This window comes from Magnolia sinica, chromosome 18 (genome assembly GCF_029962835.1).
Source record: "Magnolia sinica isolate HGM2019 chromosome 18, MsV1, whole genome shotgun sequence".
Taxonomy (NCBI): domain Eukaryota; kingdom Viridiplantae; phylum Streptophyta; class Magnoliopsida; order Magnoliales; family Magnoliaceae; genus Magnolia; species Magnolia sinica.
Window position 1 is genome coordinate 7,983,185 of NC_080590.1, and position 13,837 is coordinate 7,997,021.

Here is a 13,837-nt window from a genome sequence, read left to right on the forward strand (position 1 = left end):
TGCGGAATAAAAGATATTTGATATATTTTTTTAATTATTATAAATTTTGTGGCGGAAAATGCACTTAGTGGCTTTTGCCATGGAGGCCGTAGTTGGTTTTCACCACCTATGGGTAATCCAAGTCTCGAGAGTCTACCACCGGTCCAAGAGTAAGGCCCCGCGACCTCAAGTGTTTAGTTCTCTTTTTTGAGGGGTGCAAAATGGTGGTATTTTATGAATGGATTGGATGGCATATAAATAACACGGTGGGCCTAAAAAGCTTTTCATGATGGTGGTTCTCCTTCGTACTGTTCCCTGTAGCCTGACCCACTCTTTGACCTGATAACCTCGAGTCCTAATGAGCTGGGCACAATCATCATAATTCAATGGATCCAAACCGTTCATCTACTTAGTGCGGTTCCCAGATGGCCCGGGGTCAGCTATGAATCAATCAATCATCATAATTCATGCATTCCACTTTATCACTGACCATACCTTCAGGCAAACCATTTGTCTTCGAATCTTTTCGTAGTACCTCCGGATGTGGACTGGGTACTCTCTGAGGGGCCGCGTGATGCACCGTCCGTCCATCCTTTTCATGCCATTTTAAGTAATGAATTGAAAATTAATGCAGATCAAATGGGGATTAAATGCTTACAGTTTAAAAACAAAGGCTACAGAAGTTTTGGATCAACTTGATATATTTTTTTTCTCCCTACATACAGGTCTATATGACCTTAGGAACAGATTGGATGTTAAATAAATATCATGTTGAGCCTTAGGAGTGTTTCAACGGTAGGCATCATTAGCACCGTTTCTTTATGTGGTGTGGCCCACTTAAATCTTGGTTCTTCCCCATTTTTGGGTTCATAACCCAAAATGACACGGCCAAATGGATGAACCGTGTGTATAAAATACATACATTACAATGGCCCCCTCGGATACCGTCCCGAGCTCGAGACAGGCGGGGAAGCACCCAGTCTGCGCTGGGTACCTCCGCCCACGCCCTGGCAAGCACTGATTATCAACGGATGCCAACTTTTACCGGCTGGCCCACCTGATAAACTATCATAATCTCTTACGCGTGCTCATTAACACGTGCAGGTAGAATAAACTAGGGACTCGGATTCGGTAGTGACCCCTCCGTTACCGGAGGTTTTGAACATTAGGTGATGAATTCACACTTTTTTGTGGGTGCGGTTCACTTGATCTTTGGATATGCTTTAATTTTGGCCGCACGCTCTAAAATGATATGATAAAACGGATGGAAGGCATGGATTGAACACACATGTGTCTTATCTACGCCGTCCATCCATTTTTCCAGCTCATTTGAGCGTATGGGGCAAAAAAATGATGCACAAAGAAATCTCAAGTGGACCACACCATAAAACAGTGGTGATTGAACGCCCACCATTAAAAACTTCCTAGGGCCCACTGTAACGTGTTTTTACCATCCAACCTGTTGATTAGGTCACAGGGACCTGGATGAAGGAAAGATTCAAATATAAGCTTGATCCAAAACTCTTGTGGCCCCAATAAGTTTTTAATGGTGGCGTCAATCACCACTGTTTCCTATAGTGTGGTGTACCTGACCTTTGGACATAATTCATTTTTTGTATTATGCCATAAAATGATCTTGAAAAATGGATGGACGGCGTGGATAAAATATATACACCATGGTTCGGCCCACGGAACACCGACCAGTAGCCACTCGCTACTGGCAGCGTCAGTAGGCAATCCGCCTTCGTATTTCAAGTGGTGACGAACGTCCTCGACGCAGAATCTAAACCGACGCCCACTAGCTGATTTTGCCTTCCCCTCCCATCCCCTATAAATCATCTTCCTCTCCCATTCAAAACTTCCCGCCATTTCACTGCTCCGATTCTACGCAATCCCGCCGCGAGAACTTGGATCTCTCTGATTAGGGTTTGATTTTATTCATTCTTTTCTTTTTCATTTTCTGTTGAATTATTCCATTTAGAAATAATCCATTGAACTCTTTGCAGCTGCTTATATGATTTATTTTTCCCATTCAGTCTTTCCATGATCCACACGACGAGATATCGAATCAGTGAATCGCCGCATGCTAGTATGTGATCTGGACCAGACATCAAGTGGGGTTCACCATGAATGTGCCTTGGCCCAAAAATCAGGCGGCTTCGCTTATCAGGTGGGGCTCACGAGTACACTGGATGTGGAACATTGGTTAATTTTATTTCCGATTGTCCATTTTCATCGTACGTGTAGCCCGCCTCATGAGTGGACTGGCCTGAATTGTTGTGCATGTCATATTCACCTGGCCCGACCTGATGACTGGCTCGATTTTTGCTTAGGACCGCTATCATTCACCTCTTCAATCCATCGTCTGTTAAATGACCCCAGCATTTCTTTTTAAATATGCGTTTTCCATCCTGATCTGATAATCAGATTGTTGAAGGTTCAAGTGATGAGGACTCTCCAATCAATTATCTCAATCATTGTCCAAACTCTACTGATTTTTTTTTTTTTACATATTTTTTTAATGGTTGTGATTGTCTGACTGCGCTGATATTTGGTCTGTGGCCTATTCTAGTTCTCCCTGATGAATGAATGGTTTGGATCATCAGGGAAAGTGGGAAGATGAAAATTTTTGTCCTTCCAAGTTTACTGGATCTCCTCCAATTATACAACATAGTGGATTTGGCACGTTCAATACATGGTAGAGCCAATTCAGTGGATCTGAGGAATCACCAAGGTCGGTGGATCCATGTGTGATGTATGTGTTTTATATCCATGTCGTCCTTCCATTTTATCAGCTTATTTTAGGGCATGGGCCCAAAAATGAAGTAGATCCAAATCTCAGCTGGATCACACCATAGAAAACAATGGTGATTGAACGCCCACCATTAAAAACTTCCTAGGGCCCACTGTAATGTTTATTTGCCATCCAACCTGTTGATAAGGTCACACTGACCTGGATGAAGGGAAAACACAAATATCAACTTAATCCAAAATTCATACCTACACTTGGTGGTCGGGGGTGGATTTCACATCAATATTATAGTGGGGCGCACCCAAGCCGCTGACCCCTTTGCTTGCACATCCCACCCGAGCCGCTGACCCCTTTGCTTGCACATCCCACCCGAGCCGCCTCTAAGAAATGTAATGAAAGATAATTAATGATAATTACTTAAATTAATGTAATTTATGTAGAAAACCCTTTTGAAAAAGGCACCAGATTGTAAATTCTGAAATAAGTAGGTATATATATAGATTTTTTAAATGCACTTTTACTAAAAAAAAAAGAAAAAAGAGAGACATTTAGTTGTTAGTTCAACTGCTCATATAAAATGATGGGGATTAATCCTTTTCACACATGGCAATGATGTAGAGATATCCAGACCATCCAAATAATTTGATCCTACTGTAGATGGAGAATATTTGTTCATGTACCCACATCAGACAATCTTAACCATCCGTAAAAGGGCCTCTATGTGTGCGATTGAGGATTTATGAATGTTGTCAATGGTGCAAAACTCACATTTAAACACAATGCATTAAAAGTTAAAACTAATGGATTTTGAAAGAGGGACCCTAATACTTAACGGCAAGCACCCCTCCAGTCCCAAAAGTTGTTTTTTCGATTCCTTGATCCACAAAGCCATTGAAGAAGAGATTTTGGCCGATCAATTGGCCTTACAAGAAGGTCCTTTTGTTTTCAAGAGTATTGGAGCTCAAGCGAAGGTGAAAAATCAAATTTCTCCCCTTTCACGTCTGTACGGTTGTGGAGCTCAAAAATTCAGTTTTTGATTAATTGAATCTCTTCTCGAGCTTGATAGAGGCACGTTATTGCCCCTTAGTATCTCTTTGCGGATTCCTTTTCATTTCGGTTATGGTTTCTTTAGGGAATTTTTTGTTTTTTTTCAATTGTTTCTTTATGGATATTTTATTTTATTTTTTTATTTTTCCATTTTAGAAGGCGGGTTCCTAAGTAATGATGTAGGATAGGATTGTTCTACAACATTTTTCTACGTGGGGCCTATTGTGGTCAGTGTTGTCAAAATCCTACAATTCACGATTAACAATTTGAGTTGAATCGTAAGCAAAACGATTTGAATCCCACCATTGAATCCCTTTTTATATGAATCTTATGATTTTATGATTTGAATCCAACGATTCACGATTCAAATTATACTTATTTTCTTCTATTTTAAGCTTCACTTGGCTTTCATTTTATGTTTTTAAATTGGTGGGGGCTTTAAAAATCATTTAAAAAAAACCTTTAAAAAATGAATTGTTTAGAAAAGATAAAGTATTTTATTTTGTTCTTTATAAGAGATCAAATGATATATATATATATATATATATATATATATATATATATATATATATTCTCTTCAATGTTAAATCATAGAGCTTTTTATTTTATTTAATTTATGATTTCTTACTTTTTAACTGGTTGAAACATCAAATTGATGTATGACTTATCTGGAATGCTTTTATGGATGGTTACAATCATGTTGACTTATATGTATTGTGGAATGATGGTTAGAAATCAAAATATCTTTTTTTCGTCAGTCTACAAAATCAAATGATGCTTTTCCAATATGATTCATCATTCAAGAAAGGTAACAAGAACATAAATTATTAAAGGATCCTTGTATGGGTTTGTAAGGAAAATTTCTTGAAAGACTAAAAAAAAAAGATAAAAAGAAAAAGAAAAGAATCTTTTACACTATCATGATATGGTATTACTTGGTGCATATTGATGGCAAAGGATGATTGCTAAGTTTTTTAAATTTTTTTTTCCTGATTTATTTCTATTTTCCTATTTTTGAAAAAAAAAAAATCATAAAAATCTTATGATTTACAAAATGATTTTTGATTCAATACGATTTAATCCCTATTACGATTTGTGATATGATAACGATTTTGAAAACTGACTGTAGTGTGCATATGGCATGGCATGCAACCCATCCAACCATCACGTGGGCTACCATGCTTTAATGGAGGTGCTTGGGTGGTTGTGCATTATTTTTTATGGCATTGGCCCACATGTTTTTCTGATTTATTTCTATTTTCTTATTTTTGAAAAAAAAATCATAAAAAATCTTACGATTTACAAAATGATTTTTGATTCAATACGATTTAATCCCTATTACGATTTGTGATATGATAACGATTTTGAAAACTGACTGTAGTGTACATATGGCATGGCATGCAACCCATCCAACCATCACGTGGGCTACCATGCTTTAATGGAGGTGTTTGAGTGGTTGTGCATTATTTTTTATGGCATTGGCCCACATGATGGTTAGATAGGCTTGAATTTCTTAGGTGGCTCACAATTGGCCATTGTTTTCTATAATGTGGCCCAATGCGTGGTCCAACAGGATGTATTGATTCTCCCCCACCAGTACCATGCAATATTGTAGAATAAGTTTGTTCTACAATAATTTGTTGTGTGGGCTTACTGTGGTGTGTGTATGGCATGAAATTCAGCCTGTTTGGTCCATCATGTCGACCACCACTCTATTTATCATATTTTTTCTTACTAATTACCATATACATATTTTTTTTGTTTTTAATTTTAAAAAATACAAGTATCGTGTAGCCTACGCTACACGCTATAGAGTGTTGAACGCTATGCAATACGCTACGCACTATTTAAAACACAAGTGTCAACTCATCTATAACCAAATCTTAAAATTCAGATAGTGAGTCCTGAACTTTAGGTCGTGTTGTTGTAGCATCATGAGTTGTTTCGGATTCACATTCTCAACCCATTAAAGCGCAATGGCTCCTTGATCATGGCTTTCCTCAACAAACCAAGATATTCCAAATATTGTCAAATCTGTGGTTTCTCCTTGGGGCTCATCATCCTTCATTGGCTTAAGAGTAATATGCTTAACTAATACCTTTATATGTGAAGGTATTCATACTCTTGCGACTGGAATGGTAAACTTTTCTGTCATACAACCATGGTCGACTCACTAGAATGTGTGTGACTTTCATAGGGCTAATGTCACACCACATGCTTTATACAACCTATGAGATAAGTTTACCAAACATTGCCTCGTAACTAGAATAAAGTGTCATCAAACCAAGCAACTCTATAGGCTTACGCTAATTTTCTTTTTCGGGCTTCAATTTATCGATCACGCCTTGCAAGGATACCTTTATGCTGCGACCACCATCTATGATAACCTTCAAAAGTCCTTCGCACTTCACACGTTTGTGGAAAATGTTGGGTTGGAACCAATTTTCTTGCCCTACTTCTTTGTGTGCCATCATAATATGCCTAACTGCGCATGATATAGTCTTCTCTATTAGACCATCAAGCACCAAATTGTCATCCTTTGTAATTGGTTCCTTTCTTTGATCAACATAATCATCGGCCACGTCGTTTTCCACATCATACCATCCCTCCTGCCATTCCTCATATAAATTTAAGTTCCATATAGGACAGACTGAGGCAAAGTGTCCTTGGCCACCACACTTGAAACAATTGTTAGTGGCCTTGCCTCGGTTTGTGGCAAGTGGCAACTGCTGTGCCCTTCTTTCAGAATTTTGTTGTGGGTGTGTGGGCGCAAATTACTGCCATTGCTCCCTGATTGCGTGTCTTGGACCCTATTGTTGTCATGATGGCCAGGACTGCATGGAGCCATCTTTCGGGATATCAAAGCCTGTAAATAACTATGCCCAGCTGTCGCCCAACTGTGCTTCTCCTATGCTTGCAATATGATGTGCTTCATCTACAGCCTTCGTCTGGACCTCTATCTTCTCATTTTGTATACTCCTCCTGAGCCCTCTACAATAGCAAGCTACCTGCCACACATCAGTCTGCGAAATCACACCTTAATTTAAGATCATAATATTTTTGGGTCTACCCCTCAACAGTTAGGTTGTGCTGTAGCAGATCTAGAAGCTTCTTGAACATCTTGAATTTATAACCGGATGGTAGAAAAATAAGGTTTTGGGAGGACGTATGGGTGGAGAATAGGGCTGTCAATGGGCTGGGCCTGGGGTTGGTCTTGGTCTGTATTTTGAACTGTTTTCGGTCGGGCTGTTGGGCTGCCCTATTCAAAATTCTGATGTTTGTAGGCTTGAGCCCAGCCCATTGACACCCCTAGTGGAGAAACAAAAAATTGAGTGAGGTCTTCTGGCTGCTTGCAAGGCTTTTGGTAGAGGTTAATGTTTTTGGTTGCTAGCTCTTTCAATGTACAAGGTGAGGAAGTTTTCTAAGCTCCGCTGTGGAGAAGGAATTGAGATGATGATGAGCTTGAAGTGTTGGTTAATTTGTTAAAGCTGCTTTCCAAGTTGACCTGGTATTGTCAAAAGCGGATTCACTGCTTTGGTTATTAGAGAAATCTGGTAAATTTTCAGTTAAATTTTTTTCTTTTTTTCAAAATGCTTAGTGGAAGAGGATCCAGTGTTGGAGTCAATCAGTCTACCTATGTTTGGCATTATGGTACTCCTCCCGTGATTGTTGCTTTAGCTTGGTTGTAGGTTGCAATAAGGTGTTAACAGTCAACAACCTTCGCAAGAGGAAGATAATCCTTCCAAATGTTTGTCTAATGTGCTATTGGGATGAGGAATTGGTGGACCATCTATTTCTTCATTGTCCTTTTGCAAGAAGGATGTTGGAATGTTTCTTCAATTTGTTCGGACTTGCATGGGTTTGGTGGAGATCCACTGGTCCTTTTTTTTTTTTTGATGTGGCATGGTGGTGGTTCAGGAAAGATTGGGAAAAAAGTTTGGTGACTATGCTTAGTTGTGGGGATTTGGTTCCTTTGAGAGAAAAGAATAATCATTGCTTCAGGAATCAGCAAGGGCATGTTTTAGAGGTCTTTGTAGGGCCTAAAATGCATATGATGGAATGGAGGGTTGTGTCTAAAGTTATTGCCCAGTGTCTTGTTAGTTGGTTAGAGTTGTAATTTTTTCTTTCTTTCTTTTGTGTATTCTTTGGTTGCTGCCTTCTTGATAAAATTCTCCAATGTTCCCAAAAAAGTTAAACAATAATAATAATAACTGGATGGTAGAAACCTCTGTTTTATCTTGCCGTATCTCTTCCTAGTTTGAGCTGGGTTGAAAGCTACTGTGTTGCAATTCTCTCTCCCACTGAATTCCACCACTTTAGGGCTGGTCTCTTTTATTTCAATGTTGTAAATTGAAAATTGGCTGCATCGGCGAGCTGGAAGCGCTCAAAATAATTTTCTGTTGACTCTAACCAGTCATGCAGAATGTCAGGATCTAAACTACCACTGTACTCCGCGATCTCCACCTTCACATGCTTGGTTGGGTCTTCTGTGTGAGTTGATGGGGTAGCCATGATCTGGATAGTCATGATGAGGAGCTACAAGTGCCTGTTATCCTTGTTGAGGATATTGGGGCTGCTGATATCCTGGACAAGCCTCATGTTCATATCTGAAATTAGTGTCGCGTCTCCTTGGAGTCTGAGTGATAGGTGGTTGTTGATGAGTGGTAGTACCTGATTCTATCCATGCTTCTGATGCCAGATGCTCCTTAGCTTTTCTTCTGACCCGGGCATCAATATCATCATTCTTATAGTTGCCTTCTAGAATGGTCGTCAGACCTTCCATGTTCTCAAACCGGCCATCCATCCGGTCCAATCTTTCCAAAATTTGTTTGAGTATCGATGATATATCATCTTGACTTCCCCTTGCCTCGTAGGACTATAGGAACCTCTTGTAGGAATAAACAATGGGTATTACAGATGTCTTAGGAGTTATAACAGAAGGAAAGCAGAGATTTATGAAGGCTGGTTTTGGGGTCAATGTTCCGGGCGTAAGAAGGCTGAATTTTATGGCTGGATTTTTTAGCAGATTTTGGACGGAAACCTGGGCTGGCTATTGTTGAAATTAGGGACAGATTTTGGGGCTGAAAATTGGGACATGATGAACTGTTTTGGGAATAGTTAATGGGAAAGTTTTGTCGACTGATCATAGTGCAACTTTCTGGACTGTTTTTGTTTCAGAAATTGGATTGCAATGAGGCTGAATTGCAAGCAGATACAGGGCAGATTTGAAGAGAGATGGGTTACGGATTTCAGGACTAAATTTCAGCAGGTCGAGGGATGTTTTTCTTTTCGCTTCAGATTTGGGGCTGTGAATGGGATGAGATATGGGACAAATTGGACTATTTTGAAGGCTTAGTTGGGTCTGATTTGGCTGGGGAAAGAATGATTTAGAGAAAAAAAAAAATGAAAAGGGGAAGAAGAATAGAGAAAGAGTGGAGAAATAAAGCCCTTCCCAAGAGCAGAACTTGCTCTTATACCAAAAGTAATGCAACTAGAATCAAATAAAATTGAAACTAACTTACTAGGCTAGGCTCAAACATCCACATGCACAGATAGATAAAAAGAAGAATAAAAATTGAGAGCAAGGCTCAAGAATCATCTAGCCTTTATGCTAGAGATCACAAACCCCGCTCTCTTCTACTGTAAGAAAAACTCTCAATGACTCTTATTGAAGAAATTCTCATGAAAAGTTCTATATATGTATGGTAATAAGAGCATACTTATAAGTCATTGAATATTGCTACTTCTAATATTCTAAAACTGGATTTTCTAAAAGAGAAAAAGAATCCCCCAAGAAGCTTAAATGAAAGAAGAAATTACAGCAAGGGACTCCTGCCATGTGTGCTTAAGTGGGCTCTTCTGGACCTCTTCTTGTGCATATGTGTGGAGCGTGCACGTGTGGGATGAGATACAGTTGCATCACATGTCAATGTTGTACTCTACATCTGTCAGCTGTCCATGAGCCATTTACTTGTTATGGTTTGGTGTATATGAAACTCATCTTGTTACACCTGAACTGGGTACATCATTTATGTCATGGACAGTTGGTACCAAGCCCTACATCACTTGAAAAGTCCAGTTAATAATAGTAACAGGTAGAGAATTGATATCTGCACCCACCTCCCTGATTGATGCATACGCTCATTCTTTTCTGCTTCTGCTAATACAATAATATTGTACTATTGTAATACACATCGTTTTTCTTTTCTATCAGTGATGACATGTGTGAATAGTGGCTCCCTAACACTTAAGTTAGGCATTTATATGAACTGTTACTACTGGTGCTCGCAACTGAAATGCATTGGAGCAATTTTTTATTTTTTTATTTTTTTTGGATTTTCCCCCCTCTGTTGCCTATTAATTGCATGGATTGGCCTTGTGAATGTATGTCTCTTCAAAGGAAAAGCATCGTTCTTTTTTGTGCTTTCATAGGTTACTAGTAACTGAAGAGGACATCCTCTCTTTGGTGCAGCTCAATATGGCAACTCTTAGAAACCTGAAAATCAAAACTGGTACATGCAAACGCATCCTTAAAGAACTTCATTCTTATGAGAAAGAGGTTGAGAAAGAAACTGCAAAAACTGCAGACATGAAAGAGAAAGGAGCTGATCCTTACGATCTTAAGCAACAGGTATGCACCTAAAGCCTCAGAGATGTCCTGGTCATTGGATGTGCAATTTTATCATCCTTACCAATGGGTTTGGAATGGTACCATGTTTTTAGTGATTTTCTGGAGTGTTAGTCTTTGGTATCCTATCGATGCTTGTTTTTGAGATCCTTGGTGAGAATCTAGCTATTCAAACTTCACTTCAAAGTCATTTTTAGATAAAGTGTGAGCCATACACATCCTATCCATGCCTGTTTTTGACTTGCTGTTTTGCAGCTCTTACATTGTAGAGAAATTGTTGCATTCTTATATCCATTCTTTTTATTGGATTTGTTATCAAAATGTAGTTTTGAGTTCTTCGAATCACTATGAGTGGCCTAATTTTGTCTATTACAAGTTCAGTTCTCATCATCATATAGAGACGGTTCTACTTAGGTTTGACATGCTAGTTTTCTTCTTCTTCTTTATTCTTTTATGGTGTTAAAGTGACGTGCTCCATGGTGGTTAAAACCATTGTGATGTTTTGCTGCTAAGTTTCTACCCATCTTTCTCTTGTCATGCTTTGTGAACTTCTGAATGGGATTCCTTAATCCTTTCTGCTTAATCCATTGGCTTCTCTGCATACCACTCTTATTTATGGCAATTCACAACTTTCATGGCAACTCTAGTTGAAACTCTTGGCTTTGGATGTTGCATTAAGTGCAACATGCCACTTCTTGATTTGGCCACAACTCTCTACTTTCCTTTTCTGTATTGCTGGTTTTGGTTTTGGTTTTTTGTGATTGGACATGTCATCCATTTTCTTAACTGTCTTTCGGGAAGGTCTCAATCATTTTTGAGAAAATAGGAAACCCTCTCTACCAAAGGAGAGTGATCCTCAACTTTGGTGGTCCCAAACTGTTGTCCAATGTGTATGAGGGACGCGGAGTCAGTGAACCACTTGTTTGTCCATTGCACATTTGCCCACATATTAATGGGGAAGCTTTCTTGCTGTCTTCAAGGTCTCGTGAGTGATGCCCAGGTCCATCGAAGAGCTCTTCCTCATGTGGCATGGGGGAGGAGAAGGGAGGAAAGATGAGGTGGCCTGGAGGCTGGTTCTAGTGGCAATCTTGTGGGGCTTGTCGGGGGAGTGGAACAATCTGGTCTTTTAGGGTAGCCACAAGTCAGTTGCGGATGTATTCAGGGGGGTAAAGATTGATGTATTAGACTGGGTTAAGAGTTTGGTTGCTCCCATCCATAGTGCTGGGGTCAAGTTGGTTGGGGGCCTTATTCTAAATTTTTTGTATTCTTTGTCTAAAAGGTGTGTTCTCTAATTTTTATCCGTCCCACTCAGGATCCTTCTTTTTTTTTTTTTTTTTTTTTTCCTTTTTTCCCTAAAGGTGAAGTGCTACTAATGGCATTGAGAAATACCAGCTCAAATGGCTGAAAATCAGAAACTACAGAGAAAAAAATTGTCCTAGAAACATTCTGGCATAAGTCTGATACTTGTTGGAATTTCAGCCCAAATGAAACAGGGTGGTTTCACCTTCATTTTAAAGAAAGGAAACATTTCAGCCGAAATAAAATGAAATTAACAACTCTGGTATTTTTCCAATTGATGGCCTGTATTAATTCTCTCAGTCCATTGTATTGTGAATACTCATCTTCATATTGAATTGATCACAACTTCTCATTGTTTTGTTGAGCACAATTCAGCTTAGACACATGCACCACAAGGTGACAGATGTGGTGATGTCAAAACCTGCCATGATGACACATTTTGTAAAATGATTATTTGTCCTTGTCACATAGATATAAATATATCTAAGCAGTTTTATCTAGTGTTATAGCTATTGGCTTGTAACTTAATTAGGCAGGCTGGTTTTTATGGTGCACAATCTGGGAACTTATAGAACATCAAACGTGTAGACGGTCACTCTTTAGAACTCGTAAGACTTGAGTGATAGCATTTTACTTAATTTCAGTAGCTTTTGTTTCGTTCCAACAGGAGAATGTGTTGGCCGAGTCGAGAATGATGGTTCCCGACTGCCACAAGCGCTTGGAGGCTTCCCTTGCTGACCTGAAAGGAATATTGGTGTGTATAACCTACTGAGCTAAACTAGATGCAATGTGATTTAATGAAATGGGCCCTTAACATATCCTTCTATTTCAGGAAGAGTTGAAGGAGTCGAATCAGCAAGGTCCTGAGATTGAGGAAGCTCAAAGCATTATTGCAGAGGTTGAAGCATTGTTTCAAAGCACTGAAGGTTAGCAGTTCAGTCAACTGTTGTGGTTGGTGGCTTGATCGCCGTTGCTTTGGGTTTTGTATCTTGTTCTAGTCTTTTTTCAGAGGCTAGCATGCACCACTTCACTCTGCAGATGGATTTGTAGCCATGCAGTTTTGGATTTGGCTTCTATTTGTTTTTAAGTATACAGCTACCTTATACGATAATTGATGACGGTGCTTGCCATCTTTGCAGGGGTTTACTCTCCTCACATCTTTCTTTTGTTGATGTTACAATCTAAGGGCTTAGTTTGGATCCTTGATAAAAATGTGGTGTGCATCTGGTGCCCATGGGAATGAGAATGGGATGATATTTGATAAGAACTGAAACCTATTATAATTCCACTCCCATTTGGGATGCTTTTTGTGGATGGGGTAATCTAGTATATCCTCAAAATGGTCCACTACACAGTGTGGATGAGAGGATGCACATTCTTTATTTGTTTTGTTGATTGAACTCGCAAGAGGACATTGATGTTCATGGAACAAGTCAACAACTAAATGCTGAAATTAATCCTTTTTTTTTTTTGGGGGGGGTCTTGCATGAGTACCATCCCACTGCGATTATTAGTAACACTATTAAATTACCGATCAGCTCCCATGTCTTTGATATTTCTCCAAGCTGAATCTCATGATTGCATCTGTTGCTTTTCCCGCTAAAATTGCCATCCAACTTGAACCCACTTGCACCTTCACACCAATGCAGTTCTTGATCTTTTTTGAAATTCTAAAGCATCCTTCCTTAGCTCTAGCTTTGCATTTATTTACCAAGTCCCTCGTTTTGTCAATCAAAACTATGTCATCTGCAATTCCTTGGGGTGTCAGCCGCGATTATATAAAGTTTACCGTTCAGCCCAGCAAAAAGCTGAAGCTTGTTCTGGAGCTTGTTTATTGTGCTATCAGGGAAGCAGACAGAGATGCTAACTGTTAGGTCAGTGGGGCCAAGAACCATCCTTGGAGTGTAGATTTTATTGTAAAAGTGATTAAGATCTTTGGTTGGGGTGCCAAACATTTCGTTTTCTATCTCAACCAAAGATTCTAATCAGGCAGCTGTCAATTTAGCATCCTCTGGGGTATCTTGCCCACATCTTTGTATTGAGAATCCTTTCCCTTTCTCTTGGGCTTTTTAATCAATCTCCTTTGTATCGGCAGCTTCAGCTGCCTCTTCCCCTTTAGCTGCTTGTTTTTT

The 13,837-nt window shown here is 39.3% G+C and overlaps 1 protein-coding gene across 6 annotated transcripts; it reads left to right on the plus strand.

The window, feature by feature from the left end:
* The first annotated feature begins 1,693 nt into the window (after window positions 1-1,693).
* Window positions 1,694-12,856, plus strand: LOC131233992 (tubulin-folding cofactor A-like). Of its 6 annotated transcripts, none has more exons than XM_058230933.1 (4): window positions 1,694-1,905; window positions 10,211-10,409; window positions 12,373-12,459; window positions 12,538-12,856. In XM_058230933.1, the coding sequence occupies exons 2-4, from the start codon at window positions 10,257-10,259 to the stop codon at window positions 12,634-12,636; spliced, it is 339 nt and encodes a 112-aa protein (XP_058086916.1). In that variant the 5' UTR covers window positions 1,694-1,905; window positions 10,211-10,256; the 3' UTR covers window positions 12,637-12,856. The 6 variants fall into 6 exon arrangements, with proteins under 6 accessions (XP_058086916.1, XP_058086915.1, XP_058086913.1 ...); XM_058230932.1 differs by having other exon boundaries at window positions 1,700-1,905; window positions 10,251-10,409; XM_058230930.1 differs by lacking the exon at window positions 1,694-1,905 and adding an exon at window positions 2,010-2,149 and having other exon boundaries at window positions 10,251-10,409.
* Window positions 12,857-13,837: the final 981 nt, after the last annotated feature.

Coding starts and splice junctions, on each gene's coding strand:
- LOC131233992 (XM_058230930.1), top strand. CDS start 2,063: ATGCTAGTATGTGATCTGGACCAGACATCAAGTGGGGTTCACCATGAA. Junction 10,410..12,372: donor CTTACGATCTTAAGCAACAG/GTATGCACCTAA, acceptor TCGTTCCAACAG/GAGAATGTGTTGGCCGAGTC. Junction 12,460..12,537: donor CTGACCTGAAAGGAATATTG/GTGTGTATAACC, acceptor CTTCTATTTCAG/GAAGAGTTGAAGGAGTCGAA.